This window comes from Microcebus murinus, chromosome 4 (genome assembly GCF_040939455.1).
Source record: "Microcebus murinus isolate Inina chromosome 4, M.murinus_Inina_mat1.0, whole genome shotgun sequence".
NCBI classification, from domain to species: Eukaryota; Metazoa; Chordata; class Mammalia; order Primates; family Cheirogaleidae; genus Microcebus; species Microcebus murinus.
Window position 1 is genome coordinate 67,881,801 of NC_134107.1, and position 21,799 is coordinate 67,903,599.

The 21,799-nt window shown below is 37.0% G+C and overlaps 1 protein-coding gene across 20 annotated transcripts in view; it reads right to left on the reverse strand.

Moving 5' to 3' along the window:
* Positions 1 to 21,799, reverse strand: part of DLG2 (discs large MAGUK scaffold protein 2) — a 1,870,454-nt gene that overhangs the window by 353,582 nt on the left and 1,495,073 nt on the right. For all 20 annotated transcript variants that reach the window (XM_076002367.1, XM_076002386.1, XM_076002368.1 and 17 more), the window contains one exon: positions 14,458 to 14,526. In XM_076002367.1, the coding sequence (XP_075858482.1) occupies positions 14,458 to 14,526 (69 nt within the window). The remainder of the gene's footprint in view (positions 1 to 14,457; positions 14,527 to 21,799) is intronic.

Consider the following 21,799-nt stretch of genomic DNA (forward strand, 5'->3'; position numbering starts at 1 on the left):
TTTCTTGGAGGAATCCTTTTCTTCCTTTAGCTCTCAGTTTAAATTATACTCTCTCGCTGCTCTATCTAAACTAGTCCCTTACTCTATTGTCTTCTATCACAGCCTCCTGCATGTCTCCTTCATGACACTCATCTTACAATAAAATTATTCTATTTGTTTATTTGTAAAATTATTTTGTTTGTTACCTCTCTCCCACTAGAATATAATCTCAATGAATGCAACAACCTCTTGTCCCCCTAGTATCTATCATAGTGTCTGGCACAGATGAGGGCCTTGATATTTGTTGAATGAGTTGATGAATGAGTGGTCTTATCCTTTCCCATATTAATAATTCACTAAGTCATATCTCCAGCCCTGATCAGTCTCCAAAACTCCAAATTTCTATTAAGTTCTATTCAGATTTCACCAGAATGAAATCAATACCTTCCCCAGAATCCTTTTTTTCCTTTTATTTCTTATTGTGGTTAATGGTGTATGTCCAGTCTCACAAATCAGAAAGTTCTGCATTTTGGTCTCATCTTGTACTTCCAATCATCCAGCAAATGCAGTCAATTTTACCTCAGAAATGCCTCTCAAATCGTCCTAGTATTGCTGCCTTAGTTCAGTCCCATGACATCTCACACCTGGACCTCTGCCAGGCATCCCTGACAGTCTCTCACCCTGGCACTCTCTCTTTCATATGGCTATCAGAGAAATTTCCTTAAAAACCAAATACAGTCATTTCGTTCTCCTTCTTTATAGTCTGAGGGATAAAATCTTCCTTAGTGTCTTTTGCCTGATATATGAGGTGATTTATAATTTGGGCTCCATGGACTTTTAAAATCTCAACTGCCAAAATATTCCTTATGGCCAAATACCCATCTATTATGGAAAACTTCTTGTGTGTCTCTGATGACCAGACTCTCCTGTGCCATTTGTGTGCTCTTACTTTGTTTGGAATGCCCACCTTCAACTCAACAAGCTTATCTGTCAACAACTCCCCCAAGTACATTTAGCCATATTTTGGGGGGCATTCCCAGAGCATTTTATTTTGGGGGCATTATAGCATTTATCACTTTAAAATACACACCACACACACACACACACACACACACACACACATACACACACACACACACCTCACTTCTCCACCAACTAGGACTTCTTTATGCACAGGAAATATATCTATTTGACTTCCTGAAGAATGATTTATTTCTCTGCAATAGTTAAGAACCTGGCTTTGGCTTCAGAAACACATCTAAGTTTAAAACCCAGATTTACCACTTCTTAGCTACAAGACCTTGGTCAATTTACTACATCTTGTTGAGCCTGTTTTCCCATCTTTAAAATGGGAATAATGGTGATACTTACATCATAGTTTTTGTAAGATTAAATGGGATAATAAAATCGAAATGCCTGCACCATACCAATTAACAAATACCTTATTGGTAGCTCTTAATATCCACTCAAATGTTTACTGAGCATACACTATTTGTGATGTATTAATATTATATTATAGATGAAAATTATTATCACAGATTTGGTCCTCATAGAAATTCTAATCTGGTGGAGGAAATAAGACAAATATATAAAACTATAATTTGGTACAGAATATAATAAGTAATAAAAGATATATAAGTGCTATGAGGGTCTGAAATAGAGATAAATAATTTCTGGGTGGAGGTCCATAGAAGACTTGATGAAAGAGGTTACATTTAAATTACACAGAAAATAAGGCTAGAATTACTTGCTTTGTTAAATTATTTCATTCATCATAATAGGCGCCGTGCAGGAGCAGAGGCAGGTTTTATGGGTCTGAAGGCTTTATAATATGAGGGTTCCTTTCTTTTTTTAAAGAATATATTACCTGTATAACATGAATTTCTTATGGACCCAGAATGCTAGTGCCTGACATCTAAAAAGTACTTAATAAATATGACCTCCCGTTTCTCCTGGCCTTTTGTTCCCAGTTCTCAGCAAAGTGCCTGGCATAAGGCTCAAGGGTTTAAAGAGGCTCATGCAATTGAGAGGCCTAGAGTTTCAAAGTGAATCCACTTCTGGTGCTGTGGTTGGTGCTGGAAATATAACTATAAACACAACTAAGTCCCTGACTTCATGGAGTCTTATCATAGGGGGACAAGGAGGTAAGTAAAAATAACTAATTGTAACAACATTCATTCCTCTATAACACTTGGGATAAATTTTATTTATAATAGGTAGTAGAACACCGATTTGATACAGAGAGATTGGGGGGGGTGAGAGGATGTTTAATGAATAAAGTACAAATGAAATAAGTGAAATAATATGTGGTATTTGAAGAAAAGCAAATGTTCTCACTTGACTAGAATGTATGGCTTTAGTAAGGGTACAGTAGAAACATAAAGGCAGAGGCCAGATCAGGTAGATGCTTTTAGATAGGATAAACAGACTCAATTCTCATTTCTCAGAACAGAGTATTCGCATATACTTTCTTCATTCCTTTACCAAAGGTTTATCCAGCAGCTTCAGGGCTAGCAACGGCCTTGGCCTTGGGCATACAAAGTTACATAAGACCTCTTTGTTCCTAAGAGGTTTATATTTTGTGTTATATGTTGCATTGTGTCCCCCCCCCCAAAAAAAAGATATGTTGAAGCCTTAATTCCCAATATCCTAGAATGTGACATATTAGGAAATAGTATCATTGTAGATGTAAGATGTTAAGATGGGGTCAAACTAGAGTAGATGGGCCCCCTATGCAATCTGACTGGTCTCCTCATAAGAAGACAGCCATGTGAAGAGAGAGATATGACAGGAAAACGCCATGTGAAGATCGAGGCTGATATTGGAGTGATGCAACTGCAAGCCAAGGAACACTCAAGATTTCTGGTATACCACCAGAAGCTGGGGAGAGACAAGGACAGATTCTCCTATAGGTTTCAGAGGGACCGGTTTCTGCTGACACTTCGATATTGGACTCTAGCCTCCAGAACTGTAAGACAATATAGTTTCAAGCTACCCGGTTTGAGGTATTTGTTACCTCAGACTTAGGAAGCTAATACACTCTGGTGTAGGGGCTACCTGTGAAAATATACAGATTGACATGAGCATCACCTATTTAGGGATGAAAGAGGTGTCACTGTGGCTTATTCAATCTCTATTACCTGTCACTTTAGAAAAATAGTTTTCAGTAAAAGTCTAGTAATATTAGGGCAGCAATATTAGTACTTACTAGTAATTATTTAATATCTACAAAAGCCTTTACAACTCTCTGCAACTCCAGAGAGACAGAGAGAAAAAGTGATGACTAATTGGCTTATTTCTTCTAGTGCAGAAAATGACTGGAAGCAGAGAAAGTCAGGGAACATGAATCTTTCTATTCCTCAGGTCATAGAAAAGGGAACTTTAACAAATCATCACTTATTGAACATACTCTGCTTGGGAGATTATTCAATAATTACACGATAGAGTAGAACCTAGGAGCTACCCTTATGGAGTTTTGCACCTAGCAGCAAAGAGAAACTCTTCCACATACAACAAGGAGAAAATTACAAGTATTAAATTGGGTAGTGTAGATTTAATCTGTTATATGGGCAATTAAGAAGAGATCCTAGTGTTGTGTATGTACCAGTTTCTTACAATTCTTTTTAATGTAATGGCAATCATTAGAGAACTCAAAGTTCTGGAAGGAGCATATGTATGTACATGTATTTGAGCTAGCATATATGTGCATGAACTGTGGATTTATTCTGCTATGTGTAAAATAAGGAGGTGGGATGAAGTTAGCCCAAAATATCCTTTTCAAATCTGCTATAATTTCTGAAACTCTGGTTTTAAAAAATCCATTTCTTTGGGTATAGAAGGGTGTTTGAGCTCTTGATGTCTTTCTAAATGGGGCATACTGTCTCCTCTTCCTTTGTTTCTCTACTGTTTGCTGTATTCTGTCTTCCACTCTGATGACTGTATCTCCTGAGGGTGTGTGAGAGGAGCACAGAAAATATTTGTTAAATGGACAATGAATGGGGACTTTTTCAATTGATTCCTCGTATGGGGGAGGAAGGAAGAGGTTCTAGCATCTCTGAAAGAAAAGAGGCCGATGGGATACAGACAGAGAGATGAGAGAGGGAACTAACCCCTACAGCGCACCCATAATTTTTTTAATAAGTGTGCTAGGACATTTACACATTTTTAACAAATAAATTGTCAAAACAATCCTATGAAGTAGATATTAATCCCTTCTTTATAGATTAAAGAAAGAGGCTGAGAGAGGTTTAGTAACAGCTCAAGATGATACAGCTAGTAATTGCTGGAGCCAGGATTTAAATGAGGGTACAGATAAATCAAAATGCCATATTCTTTAAGTTATACCAGTCTGCTATACCAAGGAGAGGGACTTGAGGACAAGCAAGGACTTCAGGGATGCAGGGAAATCACTGTAAGAGGAGAGATGTTCACATACTTTATTATGCAACATCGATATTGAAATGCAATTTCCCATCAATGTTCATAATTAATGCTTGACCACAGGAGAATTGAACAGGCTGTGAAGACCATAGCTCCATTCCATACCTTCATGTAGCCTTTATAGACCTGTGCTCAGAAGGAATAATTCCTAACTCTTTTTTTTTTTTTTTTTTTTTTTTTTTGAGACAGAGTCTCGCTTTGTTGCCCAGGCTAGAGTGAGTGCCGTGGCGACAGCCTAGCTCACAGCAACCTCAAACTCCTGGGCTCGAGTGATCCTTCTGCCTCAGCCTCCCGGGTAGCTGGGACTACAGGCATGCGCCACCATGCCCGGCTAATTTTTTATATATATATCAGTTGGCCAATTAATTTCTTTCTATTTATAGTAGAGACGGGGTCTCGCTCTTGCTCAGGCTGGTTTTGAACTCCTGACCTTGAGCAATCCGCCCGCCTCGGCCTCCCAAGAGCTAGGATTACAGGCGTGAGCCACAGCGCCCGGCCAATTCCTAACTCTTGATACCAGCCCACATGAGCACAGCAGTCTCCTTAGTCTGAAGAGGGTGTTCTTTTACCCTTCAGGTTTGGTAGTTACTCGGTAAAAATCACTAAAACTGCATGTGAACAGTGTCATTAGTTTCTCTCAAATCAGCTGCTTGTTCTTTTGTTCTTAAATTACATAGCTGTAAATTCAGTGAATTGCTGCAAATTTTGACATTCTGTCACCCCCACTAAACTGTAAGCTCCCCAGGGGCAAGGATGGGGCCTTTTTCTTTTTGATTTTCTCAAGCACCTCACCACAGTGCTTGGCACCTACTAAATATTCAGTAAATGCTTAGTTGAATGAACAAATAAGAGGTTAATCAATCAAATCAAGGACTGGATGGATGGATGCATGGTGCTGTGCCCTGTACAATTCTCCTTAAACAGTCTGATTTTCCATGTACTAAGCAGGAGGCTTTACCAAATGCAATCGATCAGTCAATAAAAGTTGCTGACTGACATCTTAAAAGCATATTTTAGTGGAACAAACATTTACCAGGACTGAAAATTAGTAGAGATATTAAATAAAGGATAAAGATCACTGGCTGCTTTTCTGGCAATAGAGGGGCATGTGGCCTGTGGCATAAGATATGGATGTGCTCTTTCTTTAAACTCTCCTATAATTGGCCAGGAGAAGGAAGTAAACAGAAATCCTAATGGAATTTGAGGGTCTCTGAGGGATTGCAATATATACAGAGAAAAATACCAGATTTGGTTTGGATGAATAAAGATGCATGTCTCATGATGAGTAATCTAATGAAGGCTGACAAATGATACCCAAAGCGATCCTCTTTATTCCTGGCTCTTGTTGGCCTTGCCTCCTCCCGGGTCACAGCCAGGCGTGGTAAAAATATAATGAAAATCATTCTTTATAAGCAGTTTGGTCCAAGGTAAAATGTAATGTCCAGCAAATATTCATTAGATGAGACTGAGACTATTTCTATTCAGGTGATAGATAAGTAACCAGAAAACAAAAGACCATGACTTTTGTTTAGATTTATTTTCGGGAATGATAAAGACAAGATGGTCAAAGACTTTTATCAGTTAGACTAAAATACATGGTTGGGATGTCTGCCTCAATTCTGTTGAGGCAGGATGGTCTAGTGGTGAGAGCATGGGGCTGGGAGACAGGCATCTAGGCTGCAGCCAGGACTCCTCCCCGTCCTAGACACATGACCCTGGGAAAGCCACTCAACCCCTGTCATGTCTGCAGATGGGATGAATGATTCTTACTCAGCCACCTTACAAAGTTGCTATTGGGATCAAATGGAATAATACCCACGAGGTCCCTTTGTAAATTATAATGGACTACACAAACATGAGCCTCGTACCTTCAGGGTGAACAGCAAAAAAGAATATAAGACAAAAAGAAGAAAATGAATGGAGAGTAAAGAGTGAAAAAAAGGAGAATGAGGAGGAATTTTATGGAGAGAAGGGAGGAGAGAAGGTAAAAGGACAGAATATAAGAGGTGCAGAGGAAGGAGCTGGTAGAGAAGGAGAAGGGTAGGAAGCAACAGTGGTCACGAAGGATCTCCACGCTCTGGTATGTAGGCAGACAAACAAGCAAACATACACACCAAACAGAAACAGAAGAAACAGCAGAATTGATCAGAGATGAGAAGATTTAGAAAATCACATCTATGCAGAGACGATAAGCTACTGGAAGACTCCATCAGATGGCCTCTCCAGAGGAGACGGCGAGTCAACCATGAGTCAGCCTCCTTATTATACATTTCTAAATGGCAAGCGCTACCAAATTCATGCTGTTCTCATCTGTGCTCCGCTCAGTAATACACTCAGACAGATTTGTAATTGCTTGTGCAACCAGCGATGATGACACTTTCTCTGCCTAGTTAACACCTACTCATCATTAAGATGAGAGCCTTCCCTGACCACCCTGACCTCCCTGACAAGGTCAGATCCCCTATTATAGGCATGCATGGCATCACAGGACTCTTTTCTCAGATCTTGGCACAGTCACAGATTGATGTTTGTTTGTGTGATTATTCTATTAATGTTCCCTTCTCCCCATTAGACTGAGGGCAGAGTCAGTGTCTGCTTTGCTTATCCTTATATTCCCACTTGAATTTATTAATTGGCAGCATCAGAAACAGACTCAAATCAGCAATGGCAGCCTTAATACTAGAAAGATACCGTGAAAAGGGCAGTACTCAAAGAGGGGTAATGGTGCAAATGTGGGGAGGAGCTTGGTGCTAGGGCTATAATTAGAAAGTCTGTGATTGATATATCTTTCTGACACTTTGAACAACTAAATCCTGTCATGGACTAATGGTTGTTCTATTCATTTTTAATAGCCTAACAAGCTTATGACTGGGTGCTTTTTTATTCATCCTTGGTTCATTCAGCATATTAACTATTTCTTCAATGTCATGTCAATCAATGTCATGGGTAATCGTATTATTAGTAGCATTAATAACTGTGAGTATTGATTAAGAGGAACAATTTTCTAGTTGGATATTATGTAGTACATCATTTTGGGTATGTTTAATTATATAATAATGAGAAAGATTATTCACAATTTACTTTGAGGCCATTATTAAACCAATTTATTAAAAAAATAACAAGATTTCCAAGGAAGATATGCAAGATAATGATAAGTAATAATGTTGGCATTCAATTATGCACAGAAAACAAGGACTATTTAAAAAATAAAGAATCCTAAACCAAATTCCCTGGTGATTTCTGTGGCAGCTCTCCAAGGTAAACTCTACTGGCATTGAGCAGCCCTCAGTGCTCAAGGCCACTGAACAAGACAGCCCAGCAGCTCACATAACCAGACTACTGGCCTGCCACTTCTGGGCTTCTTCCTAGTCCTGTTGGACAAAATAGAAACCAAGAGTGTAGAGATATTATTCCTCCACTTCTTCTAATTCAGTGCATTTCAAGGTAAGTGAAGTCACATTAGGAGTTCATTCCCCTTTTATTAACACTCTTGTTTGAAACTGGATTTTCATCAATGACTATAGTAACAAAAAACTCTCAAACCTCAGAAATCATGCTAAGCCATCTCCACTTTGCATTCAATGTTGTACTTAGGCCTTCAAATTGTCCAGCTTGTAACAAAAAACATGCAAGTCTGGGGAGGCAAGAGAGGGTAGTGATTTAGAAACGTGGGCTCAAATTCCAGTTTTATCACTTACTACTGTGTGATCTTGGGTACATCCTTAACTTCTCTAAGCCTTAGTGACCTAATCCATAAAGTGGAATGCTGTGCCTGTAATTTTATCAGAGCCAAATGATAGCCACATAAAGCATTTATAATGCATATCAGTTACCATTAAGTTAAAATAAAATGTGTAATATTTGTTGTTATATTTTTAGCTTTTGAATATAAAAAAATATACCTTTTGAACTTTAGAATCTATGTCTCTGAACTGCCTGCTTTTATGATGGAGTACTCTATATTCTTTATTTTATGCCTTTCTTATTTTCTTCATTTTAAGGAAGGCTTTCTTTTATGAAATCATGATGATAGTAGTTAATATTTATAAAAGTCTTTATCTGGAAAAATGTAGTCTAGATTCTTTATATCATCTCCATAAATATTTTTTGCTATTTTACTAGTCTTTGAAATTCCAAATTTGGAAACTTCTATTTGTTCTATACAATAAATCAATGATTTGTTTCTTTCTTTAATTTTACACAGCAGTTGTTATTTTAACAGCAGATGGCGACAGAAATCCAGGCCCCAGAGAGAATTAGAACTGAGGTACTGATAGCCCTTAAAGAGTCCTTGCTCTTTACAGCCTCAGCATTTTTTCAAAACTGATAAAGTTTTGAGAATCCTTAAAGTTTGCTATGATGACACCTTTTATATTTTCAGCTCTATATATGTAAGGGAGAATGATTATAAGGCCTAGGAAAAGATGTCTTATGGAGTAAAGAAATGGAAAAAAGAAGCTATGGCCAATAGAAGTGGGGCTAAGGAAAATGAGCTGACAGCTCAACTAGGAGCAGAGCTGGAAACCCCAGGGGCATGAGGAGAAATGGAAAGGAAGCACATGATATTGAATTGGGGAAATAGAGATGGGCTAGAGTTATTTGCTGCTCTGATTGATTCCTAATGAATCCTCTGATTTTTAAGCTCTGAAGTTCTGTCTTTCCCATCCAGGGATAGAAGGAGGGTCTGTAAACTCCCCAAGTCCTTCCTATCAACTAGAATCATTTAACAGGTAACCTGGCAGCAAGAGTAAGGCTGGGACTCTCACCCAGAGCTTTTTCACCCAACAGGCAAGTCCATCTGTATTGGATTATATGTCACAAACAAATGTCTTTCTTTCTTTCTTTCTTTCTTTCTTTCTTTCTTTCTTTCTTTCTTTCTTTCTTTCTTTCTTTCTTTCTTTCTTTCTTTTTTTTTGAATGTGGGGGGCAATTTGATATCTTCTGAACATTTCTAAAAATCAGTTAGCTGCTTATCTTCTCAATTTTCTTATATTCTCCATAAATAAATACTTCATCTGGCAGGACAGCAAAATAGAGAGGAGAATGATGATTATATAATTTTAATACATTCTAAAGATAGACAAAAATTCCTTGCACTTAACCCAACTTGCCTCTCTGTTTTGGTAGAATCACTTAAATTTCTGTGGTTAGTAAAGGCTCAGATTTCCGGCCAGTGACCCTAGCAATTAACAACCCAAATAAGAGCTCTTTTCAAGTCTGAAAAAGTAGTGTATTGACCAGCATACCAGGCTCCCTCAGACAGTACTTAGCACTGCTTTTGTGGGGCAGGGTGCAGATATGTGTTGAAGGAAATTGAGCATTCATGCTGATTATGAATCCTGAGGGACAGATAGGTCTGAATGTGTGGTTAGAGGTAACTCAAGTCAACTGCTCCAAAAATCCAGCTACCTAGAGCCCAATGGTTCCTTAAATGTTTAGGCTTCATATCTAGTAATATTTCCATATGCCAAACCTTCATCTCCAAAACGTTAGAATTGAAAGGCATCTGAGACATTAATTATTTAACTCAACCTGATGACTTTGTATATGAAGTAACAGATACTTGCCCAAAATCACACTGTAAGAAGTGGCAGACCTTGGTTATAGGTCCTGACTCAACAATGACTTCCTGATTCTCAGGTCACTTTCTACAGTGACCATATATTTTGGAACCAAATATCTGGGCTCTTAGACAAGAAGACTAAGTCTTTTAAGTCAGCATTGTTCAAGGAAATATGAAGCATGTTAGCTGTATATAAGTGTCTCCTATCTAAGCAAAAGGGATCAGGTAGAGCACTAGAGAGGGAAGAATTCCATTAGAGGTCTTGTTCCCAGAGGGTTCCCTGCAAAGAATACCTGGTCAGGCCCAACACGGGACCACCAATGATGCCATTATAACCTGAGCCTAGAGTGGTCTTAGGGTATGGGAAGGATATCTCTTGTGCCAAACAGAGGTACACGGTTTTCCCCATGGAGTTAGGCCTGTCCTGGAAAGAAACATGACAGTGATACTATCACAGACCAGTTAACTTGAAAGGATGGTTCCCTTAGATGTATCTATTTATAGGCAAGACCACTTTTTAGTTTTCTCATAGACTTCTGGATTTGGGAGACATTTTTGGTTGAGGTCAGTTAGACCAACCATCTATTCTATAAAGAATTCCTTTTGTAATACCCCTGAAGAAAGCTGTCCAGTTTCCTATTAAGTGCTACTTACAAAGGGTAGTCTACATCTTCCAGGGCAGTTGTTCTACTGATATAAAAACACTAGTTACTAGAAAATTCTATTTCTAAGTATGCCGCTAAAATGACCTTGTAAGGTAGCACAAAATAAAGTGCCCTCTCCTGGATGAAAGAAAGCTTTTTGAGTAGCTGAAGATACATCTCAGTGTTAGCAGTGTTAGCAAAGTACATCTAGGCTTTTGCACATGATTTTCTTTTCTTTCCTTTTGTTTTTAACCTCTGCCTTGCTCCAAACACATTCCTCGAAATTCAATTTGTGTCGTCTCCCCTGAGAACCCCACCTGCCTTCCCAGAGGGAATCCCTTTTAACCACTTTGGCATTATGATTACCTCCATATTGCTAGAAGATATGCTTATACTAAGTATTTTTTTTCAAATTTTGTTTTGTTCTCAGAATTATCTATTTTACTTGAGGATAGTTTTTTTCTGTGTATGTCTGTATTAACCTTGTCTCTGTCATTTTTCAGGTTTTTTAAAAAAATGTTTAGTAACTTGTGGCTGTCTGTTTATGTTTAAGAATAAAGTAGAAAGACTGGCAGTAGGTATTGGACACAAGGGCAAGGCTTTCTAACTGGAAGGCTTCCAGTTAGGTGAGCAAACCAGAAACTATCTCTCCAACTAGCACACTGTGAAGGGCTTTTCTGTGGGCACCAACTCTCAAACTAGCTTGTCTAGGTTCCACAGGAGAAGGATTCCATTTCTACAGAGAAGCAGCTTCTTTTTTTTTTGACTCCTGGTAATTACTTGCCTGGAAGCTGTTCTGGGTGCAGGGGTGTGTATGCTAAATGGCATCTTCATTCCTATTCTCAGACTCTGCTCTCAGTCCCCATCATTGTCACTATCTGGAATTCCCTGAGTTTTCTGGGTTCTTCTGGGCAGGTCTGCTCTCTTCTGAGCTGACGGCCCCTGCACACAGTGCTATTGCACCGTGGTAGAGACTTTAACGGGTGTCATTCCTGGAAACATAACTCCAGGAGATACCATTCACACAGAATACCATGCGAAAGGTGCCTTCTGGAGTCTAACAGCACAAGGCTCTGCCTTCATCGGTGATCTAAGTCTGGGATTACTTTGTTCTGCTTCATCAATCAATACCCTTCTGTCAGCTTTCTGTTGTACAGAAATGTGATGAAACCTTTTGACCTTTGATACTCCCTTCTATTTCCCTTATCACTACGGGACTGTCCTTTGTTATTATTATTGTTCCATTAGCTTCCTTTTAATAGGGTCTCAGGAGGGAGAGGAGATTAAGGTATGGGCTGTGTCTGTCAATTTGAACCTGAAACACAGAGCTCGCACTGCTAATGGGGATGTTATTGTGTCTCATCTTGTCTGGCATAGTTATAGATGATTCGGATATCAGTTTAAAAACAGCAGCGACTCTATGGTAGAGGGCTCAATTAGATAGTTTTGTTGTCTCCATGGATCAAATTAACTGGGAATCTGAAATATCTTCACTTATTTTATGTCAAGTAAATAGCAACTTAGATGAAAATTATATAAACATATGGCCTTTTAAAGTACATTCATTTAAAAAATATCCTATGTAGCTGCTCTTCACAGAAGCATTAGAAAGAAGAGTACTGAAATAATGGAATTTCCAATTTCAGTTGATTGCCCACACTCAGCAGTATAACACCTTAATGGGAAACCTGCTAACGACTCATTGGCCTGTGTAAGATGAAAAATAACTTTCCCACTACGTGCTTTAGTAACAATGATTATATGCTACATTATTTCTTAATCTGACAGCCAGCTGGGCACATACAGAATGACCTTTAGTGTTCTGGACTTTGTAGAGAATTACTGAGACTACCCTTTTCAAATATTCCAGCAATGTAAAGTTATTTCTACCTCAAATGTTTTATATCCAGAAATGTTTTATATAAATACATATATACCTATGTGTATATATATATTTAAAAGCAGTGTTCAAGGTAGATCTTCAAACTAATCTAGGCTATAAAAATAAAGGTTTTGTTTGTTTTTTCAGAACATTTGGACTAAGTGTATATTTAACTAGTACTTATTGAGGGTCTAATGTGTACCTGCTACTTTGATTAAAAAATGGATGAGTTCTATACTATTTTTCCCTTTGGCTGTTGAGGAAATCCATGCTCAGAGAGGTGACGGGTCTTGTTTAAGATCAATGACAACAGATGGCAGAGGCCAGGATTCAAACCTAACTCTTTGATTCCAGAGTTAGTTTTCTTCCACTCTTGCATGCAACAGAATGTTATTTATGCTGCATCATTTACTAGACATATGGCAAACTATATTAGTTGGAACAATGGAGCACTATGAAGCTGATTCTACAGTTGTTTTTCAGAAAAGAAGTCACTCTTGGGTTTTGAAGTCAGGATAAGGTCTTTATGTTTTTTGGCTTTATCTTATCAGATAATTAGAATTGGTGATTATATCTATCACAGAGTTCATTTAACTCAAGTGGAGAACAGTGGAAAATTAAAAAAAGTGCTTATTAGCAAACTGCTAATAAGCTTTTGTTAATAAGATTAAAAAGTTTGGAAATAGCCTTAGAAGGAAATGCCATTATTTATCATAGCTGGAGGAAGTCTTCTTTGTGTTAGTGACTAAAATGTGAAATGATAGCTACCCTGTGTCCTGCTGAGAGATGTCTTCATAAGGAACAAAGAATTAAGGTGGAGAGAAGTAGTGAGATTAGTTCCACTCCCTCATCTCTACTGCAAACAATACTTCAGCCACATAGCACACACATGGGCCTCCAGAACCACCCAAAACAGCAAGTTATTGGTTCTATTTAACTTTCTAAGGTTAGAGTTGATTCTAGTTCTTTATCATTTTTTCACTAGAAAACTCTTTACTATGTCTAACTTAGCCTAAATGTAGTTTATGAAGGGTGTGACCAGTTATCTTCAGCTCAATAAAGTCTTTTTATACCATATTATAGAGGACAGAGCTATATAGTGGAGTCAGACTTGATATCAAATCCAGGCTGTGCTAATTTCTATGTAAGTGCTTTTGGGAAAATTACTTAACCTCTCTGAGAATCAAAGTTTAGGAAAAAAGATACCTATTTCCTAGGACTTTTTTTAGAAATCAAACCAGATAAGGTAGGTAGATAGATAGATAGGTGATATGTATACATAGCGAAAGGAATAGATAGATAGATAGATAGATAGATAGATAGATAGATAGATAGATAGATAGATAGAGCCTGGCATGTAATAAGCACTCAGTAAATGTTAGTTTATCCTCTCTTCCCTTAAAGGAATATCCATGCATTTGTAGCATTGGGCAAATATCTACACATGCTTCTGTTCTCAGCTATAGAGTTACATCTTTTCTGAAACCACCCTGACCTGTTCCCTTCTCCCCGTTTGATGCCAATTCTCAGCTAGGTACCCTTCCTGGATCTTCCAGTAACCCCTTATACATATTTCCTATACAGTATAATGCTTAAACTGTGTTGCAAGTATGTGTTTGTATTTCTGTCATTCATACTAGACAATGAGCCCTCTGAAGAGAAAAAAGAGATCTTATTTGACTTGTTAAATACAGTACCTAGCACAGTGCTTGGCACACAACATGAGCTTCATAGATATTTGCTGATTCAATAAAAAAAGGTGTGTATATGTCTGTGTGTGTGAGAGAGAGAGAAGAGAAAAGAAACAGAGAGAGAGAAAGAGGCAGGGAGGGAAAGAGAGAAAGGAAGAAAGGAAAGAAGGAAGGGAGGGAAGGAGAGAGGGAGGAAGGAGGACTTTCCTCATGTTCAAAGGCTGCACAGTTATGTTAAGAGGAGGCTATGTATCTTACCCTTCCAGGGAGATGGCCCGTTGGAGAGTCACTGAAGGCTGACGGGTTGCAGTGCTATGTTGGGAATGACTGCAAGAAAAGACAGAGGAAACAAACACAGATCATTTAATATTTTAATCAGTCCTACTGTCAAGAAAATAACTTATCTTGAAAGAAACACAGCAGAGATGAAATCTTTGGTGATAAGAGTAATCATCAACCAATCAACCATCAACCACCTCATTCTACCAGAAAAGGGGTTAATATTTCTTTATAATTTGATTTCAATATGTATTATTCAAAAGTAAGCATTAAATGCTAGGTAGACATGAAAAAACAAACATATTTTGAAAAGGTAATTCTTTTCCCCTGGAATGAGATAACACAGAGCATAAAAACATAAATTTCTTTATGATGCATATACTTTTTAAGCTACAGAATTTTTTCCTAATAAAATTTTATATACGGCCTAATCTATAAATCAGAGTAGTAGTATTTAGTTAGTACAAATTTATTTATTAGTTCAAATTTGCAATACTTATAAAATTAATCAATAACAATTCAGCTGTTTGATGAACACAAAAACTTGAAAACTGGGACTTCTAGTTGCAAATCAATCTTATAATTTAATGCAATTCCATACTTTTTTGATTGTAAGAAAGCAATATTTTGTAAATAAGTACAAGAAAAGGTGGATTTTGTAAATAAGTAGTTGGAATAAAAATTTTAATGTCTAACATTTATTGAGCACTTATATTGGCCAAGTCACTTTTCTAAGTGTTTTGTATGTTTGTCTTTTATTTCTCACAACTCTGTGAGCTACATCCCATTAACAGATGAGGAAACTGAGGTACAGAGAGGTTTGGAAGCTTGCTCAAAGTTGCATGGTGAATACCTGTGCTTAAGGTGGCATCTAGACTGATTCGAGAGCCATTATCTTTAACCATCATGTTATAACAATTTTTCAGATTTGTTAGAATTTGCCTTGAAGTCTCAGAATACTTTTCAATTAGAAAGAGATGGCAGGAATTTCTTTCATCTGAGAGAAGCACAATACTGATTCAACAGCAAAAGTGTATTTGAATGTATATTTTTAGGCTATAGTATTTCTCAAATATTTTAGTTGAAATATTAGTTACATATACATGTAGTGTATGAATGTATGTACACATACAGATATATATGTATATAAAGAGAAACTCAAGTAAAATGTTTGCAGAACACTAGGCACCTTTGCAAAGCTCTAGGATTTCTCAGCACATACTTTGAAAACACTAACATTGCCACAGAGAGCCAAGCTATATAGACTGCAGAGACTTTCATTCAGAGCCTTAGTCATTATGGGTGAGAGGGGTGTTTCCCTGTGAGTAGTATTTGGTTGTGACATGAATGACATTTGTCTAAGGTTGAGAGAACAGAATTTTGAGACCATAGCTGAAGCCTAGAGAATGATACCATTTTCATGTTAAGGATTGTGTCCTTTGTTTTGTGGTATCCCTCACAGTGCCAAGCAACACAGATATTCAATGAATATATTTTGATTGACAAGCTGGAAAATACCACAGCATTTGGGACTTGGACCATGTAGCCAGATTGCCTGAGTTAGGTTCCTGGCTCCACCATATATATCAATGGGACCTTAGGCAAGTTACTTAAACCTCTCTGCATGTTGGTTTCCCATATGTAATATTAGTAATTGTACTTTCTTCATAAGGTTGTTAAAGGGATTCAGTGAATACAGTGTTTAGAACAATGGCTGTTAACATGATAAAAGCCATGTAAGTATTTGTTAAACAAATAAACTTAAATGATTTAGCAGAGTGTGTACTTTGAGATGTTTAGTACTAAATAAGAATAATTATTTAGGTTACTTCAGTTAGCTATATAGTCAATGCCAGAAGGTGTATATTTCTGCATATAACTTTGGTGATAAACATAAAATTAAAATATTTTTCCATTATAAAAGCCTTATAAAATTAGTGGGAAAAAGATAAAGTAAAAATATTCTTCCATGATTCCATTACCTTCCTTCCCATTTTACAGATGTATCTAATTTAATTCTCATAGCAATCCTAGAAGGTGGATATGAATATTCCCATTTTATATGTATGGAAAAAACATATACAACTTAAATAGCTTATCAAAAATCAATAGCTTGCAAATGTGGAGCCAGAATTCAAACTAAAACCATCTTATTCCTAAGCGTGTTCACGTTCTACTCTACCCTACTGACTGTATATGTTCACATGTTTTTCACATAGTTTTATATATATGCTGAGCATCTATAATTTCATTTTCTGTGTCTTTCTTAACATTAAAATGTAAGCATTTCTGATAGACTCTTCATAATTATTATTTTGGTGTTATATAATGTTACTTCCTATGAAGACATAATTTATTTAACCACCCTTTGATAGTTGAATATTTTGGGTTATTTCTATTGTTTTAATATTATAAATTAGTGCTGCAATGAACATGTTATGCTAATATTACTTTTTTCTTATTCTACAATTTCCTTTAGATGCCTTTCCCAAAATGGAAACATTTATTAGGTTCTTGATTTATGTTATTAATATTACTTTTTGAAAGCTTTGTATCATTTTATTGCCTCTAAAAATGTATATCTCTACAATTTTATCATAGTCTTACTAGCACTGAGATTTTCTAAAAACCCTAATAATTTAATAGATGCAAAATACTTCATATTTGTAATGAGCATTTCTTTGTTTATTAGTGAGAATGACTATTTTTTCAATACACTTATTTGCTAATTGTATTTCTTTTGTGCAAACTGTCTAATCCATTCCTTTACCATTTATCTTCCACTGGTGTTGAAAGTACCAAGAGTTCTTCTTGAGTAAAGATCAATGACACTAACCAAGATTAATGAGTAACTGATGGCTTCCTCACCATTAGCCCAGCCCACATAATTAAAACAAAGAAATATTCAGTAATCTCGCTTTATTTATCACTGCCTAATAACTAATTATTTTATTATTATACTCTAAATTATCCCAATAATGTCCCTTTTAAACTTTTAATGACAAATTAAATGCAAATGATACCATGAAGTGCTCAGAGAATTTGACTTCTTTGATATTACACATGCAAAGTTAGCCAGTTTCTCTCAGCATGTAAATTTGGAGCAAATGGAGCCTTTTCCAAAATGTAGCCACCATTTTACTCTACTAATACAAATACAGTGAACTAAGACAAATATAGTCGAGATCTACTGACACAATTGAATTTTGTTATTTCCAGATATCAATGTCTAGGCCATACTTGCAGGGTGGCCACTGATAGGGGTACCTGCCAATTAGGAGCTACCTGATGGTGATTATTAATATAACTAGTATTTTGAAAAACATCTTCTCTTTGGGACCAAGCAGGTTGTATCCTTTCCATATTATTGGCTACACAGACAGTGTGTTATAGTGTTACTATGACTAAGAAATTACAGGTAAGCACCGTCTGGCTCTTTCACCTCCTCAAGCAGAAAGGCTAGCCAGATGGAATTCTGAGAACTGCAGTAGAAAGAACCAAGGAAGGAAAGTACAGCTAAAACTTAAAGCTTTAAACAATGGAGAGGTAAGTGTTTTGAGTGTTCTTCATCCTAAAAAAGCCTACCCACAAATGGCCACCATCATCCTTATACCTAGTATTTTTCTAGACACATCAAACACCTCTCCTGTGAGGCATCCCATGTTAGGCCTCCCCATGTCTCCAGCACAGCTGACACTGCTCAGTGCTGCCATCCCATTTCCCCACATAACTATAACAGCACCCAGGACTGAGAATCACCAAGATTTATTTCCATGCCTGCTTCTCCTACTAAGTTTCAAGTGTGCTTTCAAAGCAAGGTGTTGGCCTTACTCATGTGTATACTTCAGCCCAGAGTTGGCACATAAAAGGTGCCTCATCGGGGTATTTTAAATAATGAATACCATGGATTGAGTTCCATCTACATATAAGGCTCCATGTCTTATCTCTCTTAAACTTTGTGACATTGAGAATTAGGTATTGTGATTATTTCTAAAGGAAATTAAATTAAGGGTCAGAATTCCTAGCTTAGCAGGTAGCAAGAGTAGAAGCCAAGTTTGCCAGATCCAAAGTGTTTGCTCCTATGAGACAAATCGTGTTGTCTTACAGAAGGTGAAACCAAAGCTCTGTGACTAGTCCAGAGAGAGGACCTGACACATTCTGTTATAAAATGCTGAACTCCTACTGAGTAACATTGGTAGGTTTTTTGTTTGTTGTTTATTTGGCATAAAATACCATCCATTATTATCACCATATATGCCCAACTTCCATGTCAATTCCTTCTTAAGATCATTTATGTGAAGATCATAATAAAGGTCCTTAATAAAGGAACTTCTCTGTCCTATCCATAGCACCTCATTAGTGAGCCCTGGATGTTTATGAGGATTTAAGTGACAATGACTACTGGGTGAGTAGAATGAGCACGAGGAAGGCTCAGCATCATGCCACAGCACTGATGCTGGGGAATAAGTCCCTGTCACGTGGTAGAAAACCTGTAGCACCAATTCTGTATTTAGGTAGTTTGGCTGAGGTGCTAAATCAGGTGACTGTGGAAGTAAATCTTGTCAAGTCTTTTTAAGACCTAGAGAGAGGTAACAGCCCCATTCCCTGTCTAAATCATGCTGTCATTGAATAAAATTGAGCCAGAGAACAAGTCTCCTTTCCAAGAATTCTCTTATTTTCCAAGTGAAAGACTCCAAGCTGTTGCCTAAGGAAATGACATTTGAATGGTGCTGAAAGATGCATTTCTATTTCTGTGCTAAATTAAAAGTTTTTGAGCATCTAAATTGAAATTTTTCTATTACACATGGAACACAAAGGAACTAGCTGGTGGTAATAAATGGCTTTTTAATTTTCTCGTTCTCTGAAGCAATGAGAAGCAGGATAAGTGGTCTTTCCAATATGTTATAATGTTAAAACTATGTTGTTTTAATGGAAGGCACAAAAAGTTTTCTTTGGCCTTTTTTTTTTTATTTCGGCATATTATGGGGGTACAGATTTTAAGGTTTCAATAAATGCCCATTTCTCCCCCTCCCCCCAAAAGTCTGAGTCTCCATCATGACCATCCCCCAGATGGTGCACATCTCACTCATTATGTATGTATGTACCCGTCCCCTTACCCCCTCCCACCTGCCCAATACCCTATTACTGTAGTACCTATGTGTCCACTTAGGTGCTACTCAGTTAATACCAGTTTGCTGGAGAATATATCTGGTGCTTGTTTTTCCATTCTTGGGATACTTCACTTAGTAGTATGGGTTCCAGCTCTAAGCAGGAAAATATAAGATGTGCTATATCACCATTGTTTCTTAGAGCTGAATAGTATTAATGAACTGATAACAATAAAGTTATTTAATGTGACTTGTAAAGTCACAGCCATCATTAAAATGTCTCCTGATATTTGTTCAATATTGTCTGTTTCTTCACTGGCTCTTCACAAGCTCTTTCTAAAGAGCTTGAATTTCTCCTTGTCATATATAATTCTTTTCTTGAATATCTATATCCATCATTTATTTGATCTCTATTAATATTTTTTCTTCTCTTTCTCTACTTTTCTTCTCTCTTAATGTAATATATACATTAAGTTGCGATTACTCTTAATAAGAAAACTGTGTCTTGAATATTCAACCAGTACCTCAGATGCAACACAATCACATCATCACCTTCCCCTATGAAGTTGGATATTTCTCCTCTTTTGTTGACTTTTAATATGAATTGTCTTATATAACTATTTATAAGTTTCATTTATACCCAATAAATGTTAAATTGGATTCTTATTATATACCAGGGATTGTGTGATGTGCTTGGGATGACTTTTCAATTCCTTGATATTGCTGTATGCAATAAATACCTGATAATGAAGAGAATGATGAAATCAAACAAACCATTTGGCCCATGTCCATATGGATAACATTTTTCAAAAAATTCCCAGGCATATTCAATTGGTGAACCATCTAAGCTATGTTTGAGAGGATGTATAAGGATTTTCAAAGGTAGAGAAAGTAAAGAAGACATTGTGGAAATCTAGAAGAGCATGACCAAGATCATGGAAGGTCAAAAGTACGTGGTGTGCTCTGGGAACCTCAAGTGGCTTGGCCAGAGCAGAGTGGCCAGAGATAAAGTGAGAATGCTGACTGGGGGTGCATCATGAGGGGCAATGAATACCTTGTCAAGAGGCCTGAACTTAAAACTGCTGGCAATGGTGGGCTCTCCAAAGTTGTTAAGTGAGGGTATGAGGGGGTCAAGATGGTGGTATCTGAGATTCAGAAAAGTAAATCTGAAAATATTCTGAACAGTGGAAGGAAGTAGAGAAAATCTACAGTCTGGGAGACTAACAATAAACCATCATGATGAAGAAAATTAATAAATGCCTAAACTTGATGAATGTAGTAGGAATTAAGAGAAGAGGATACATTTAACACATTTGGAAGTAGAATATCTAGTAAAGAATAACAGGGAATTATGGAGAAGGCACTTTAATCTCCGGAACTGATTCTATTGACCTGGTTGAGTAGGTATTTCTCCTTCTGAAAGTTCAATTCTCCTAGATGGAAGGCTTATTCTTTTCAGGGTATATGAGTAGTTATGCTCTCTTCTAGGACTTCAAAGCAAGCCTTGGAAAGTAGACAGACTTTGGTGTTAGTATGGGGGGAGGTGAGGATGAATTGAGCATTCTATTATTGACTAAAAGGATCATGGTGCTATTAACAGAGCCAAAAAGTACATGTTAGAAAGGAAAGTATATGTGTGGATAGAAAAATACAATTAAGTTTGTTTTTTGTACAAGAGTAGTTTGATGTGCTTCTTACATATGTGTGAGATACGATCTAGGGTGGGATAGCTCTAGTTATTAAGAAGTCATTCCTTCTTTTCATGTGATACCCACATGTCCACAGTAATCATGAAATGACTGAGATATTCCTTACATCTTCTACTCCCATAAATAAACATTCCTAACACTTTTGATTCTTTATTAGATGGTTTCAAGATTCTTAGTTATCTTTCCCTGTATGATCTTAAAGTTTTCTTCTGATTTCTATTTAAACTGAAGAGCCTAGAAATGAACTCATAGTTTCAGATGTTCTCACACCAGGGCAGTGTACTGTGAGATGCTGACTTTCCTCCATTTGGATTCCATACTCCTGTCAGAGCAGCCCAAGATAACATGGACTTTTAAAATTTGCATCAACCCAACCTCTTATATATTACTGACATCAAATGATTCAAAATCAAATCCATCATGTACTTGCACATTAGAGTTTTGGAACTTAATATAGTTATTACATGTAAAATGTAATGGTATTGATTCTGATCTAGTTTTTAA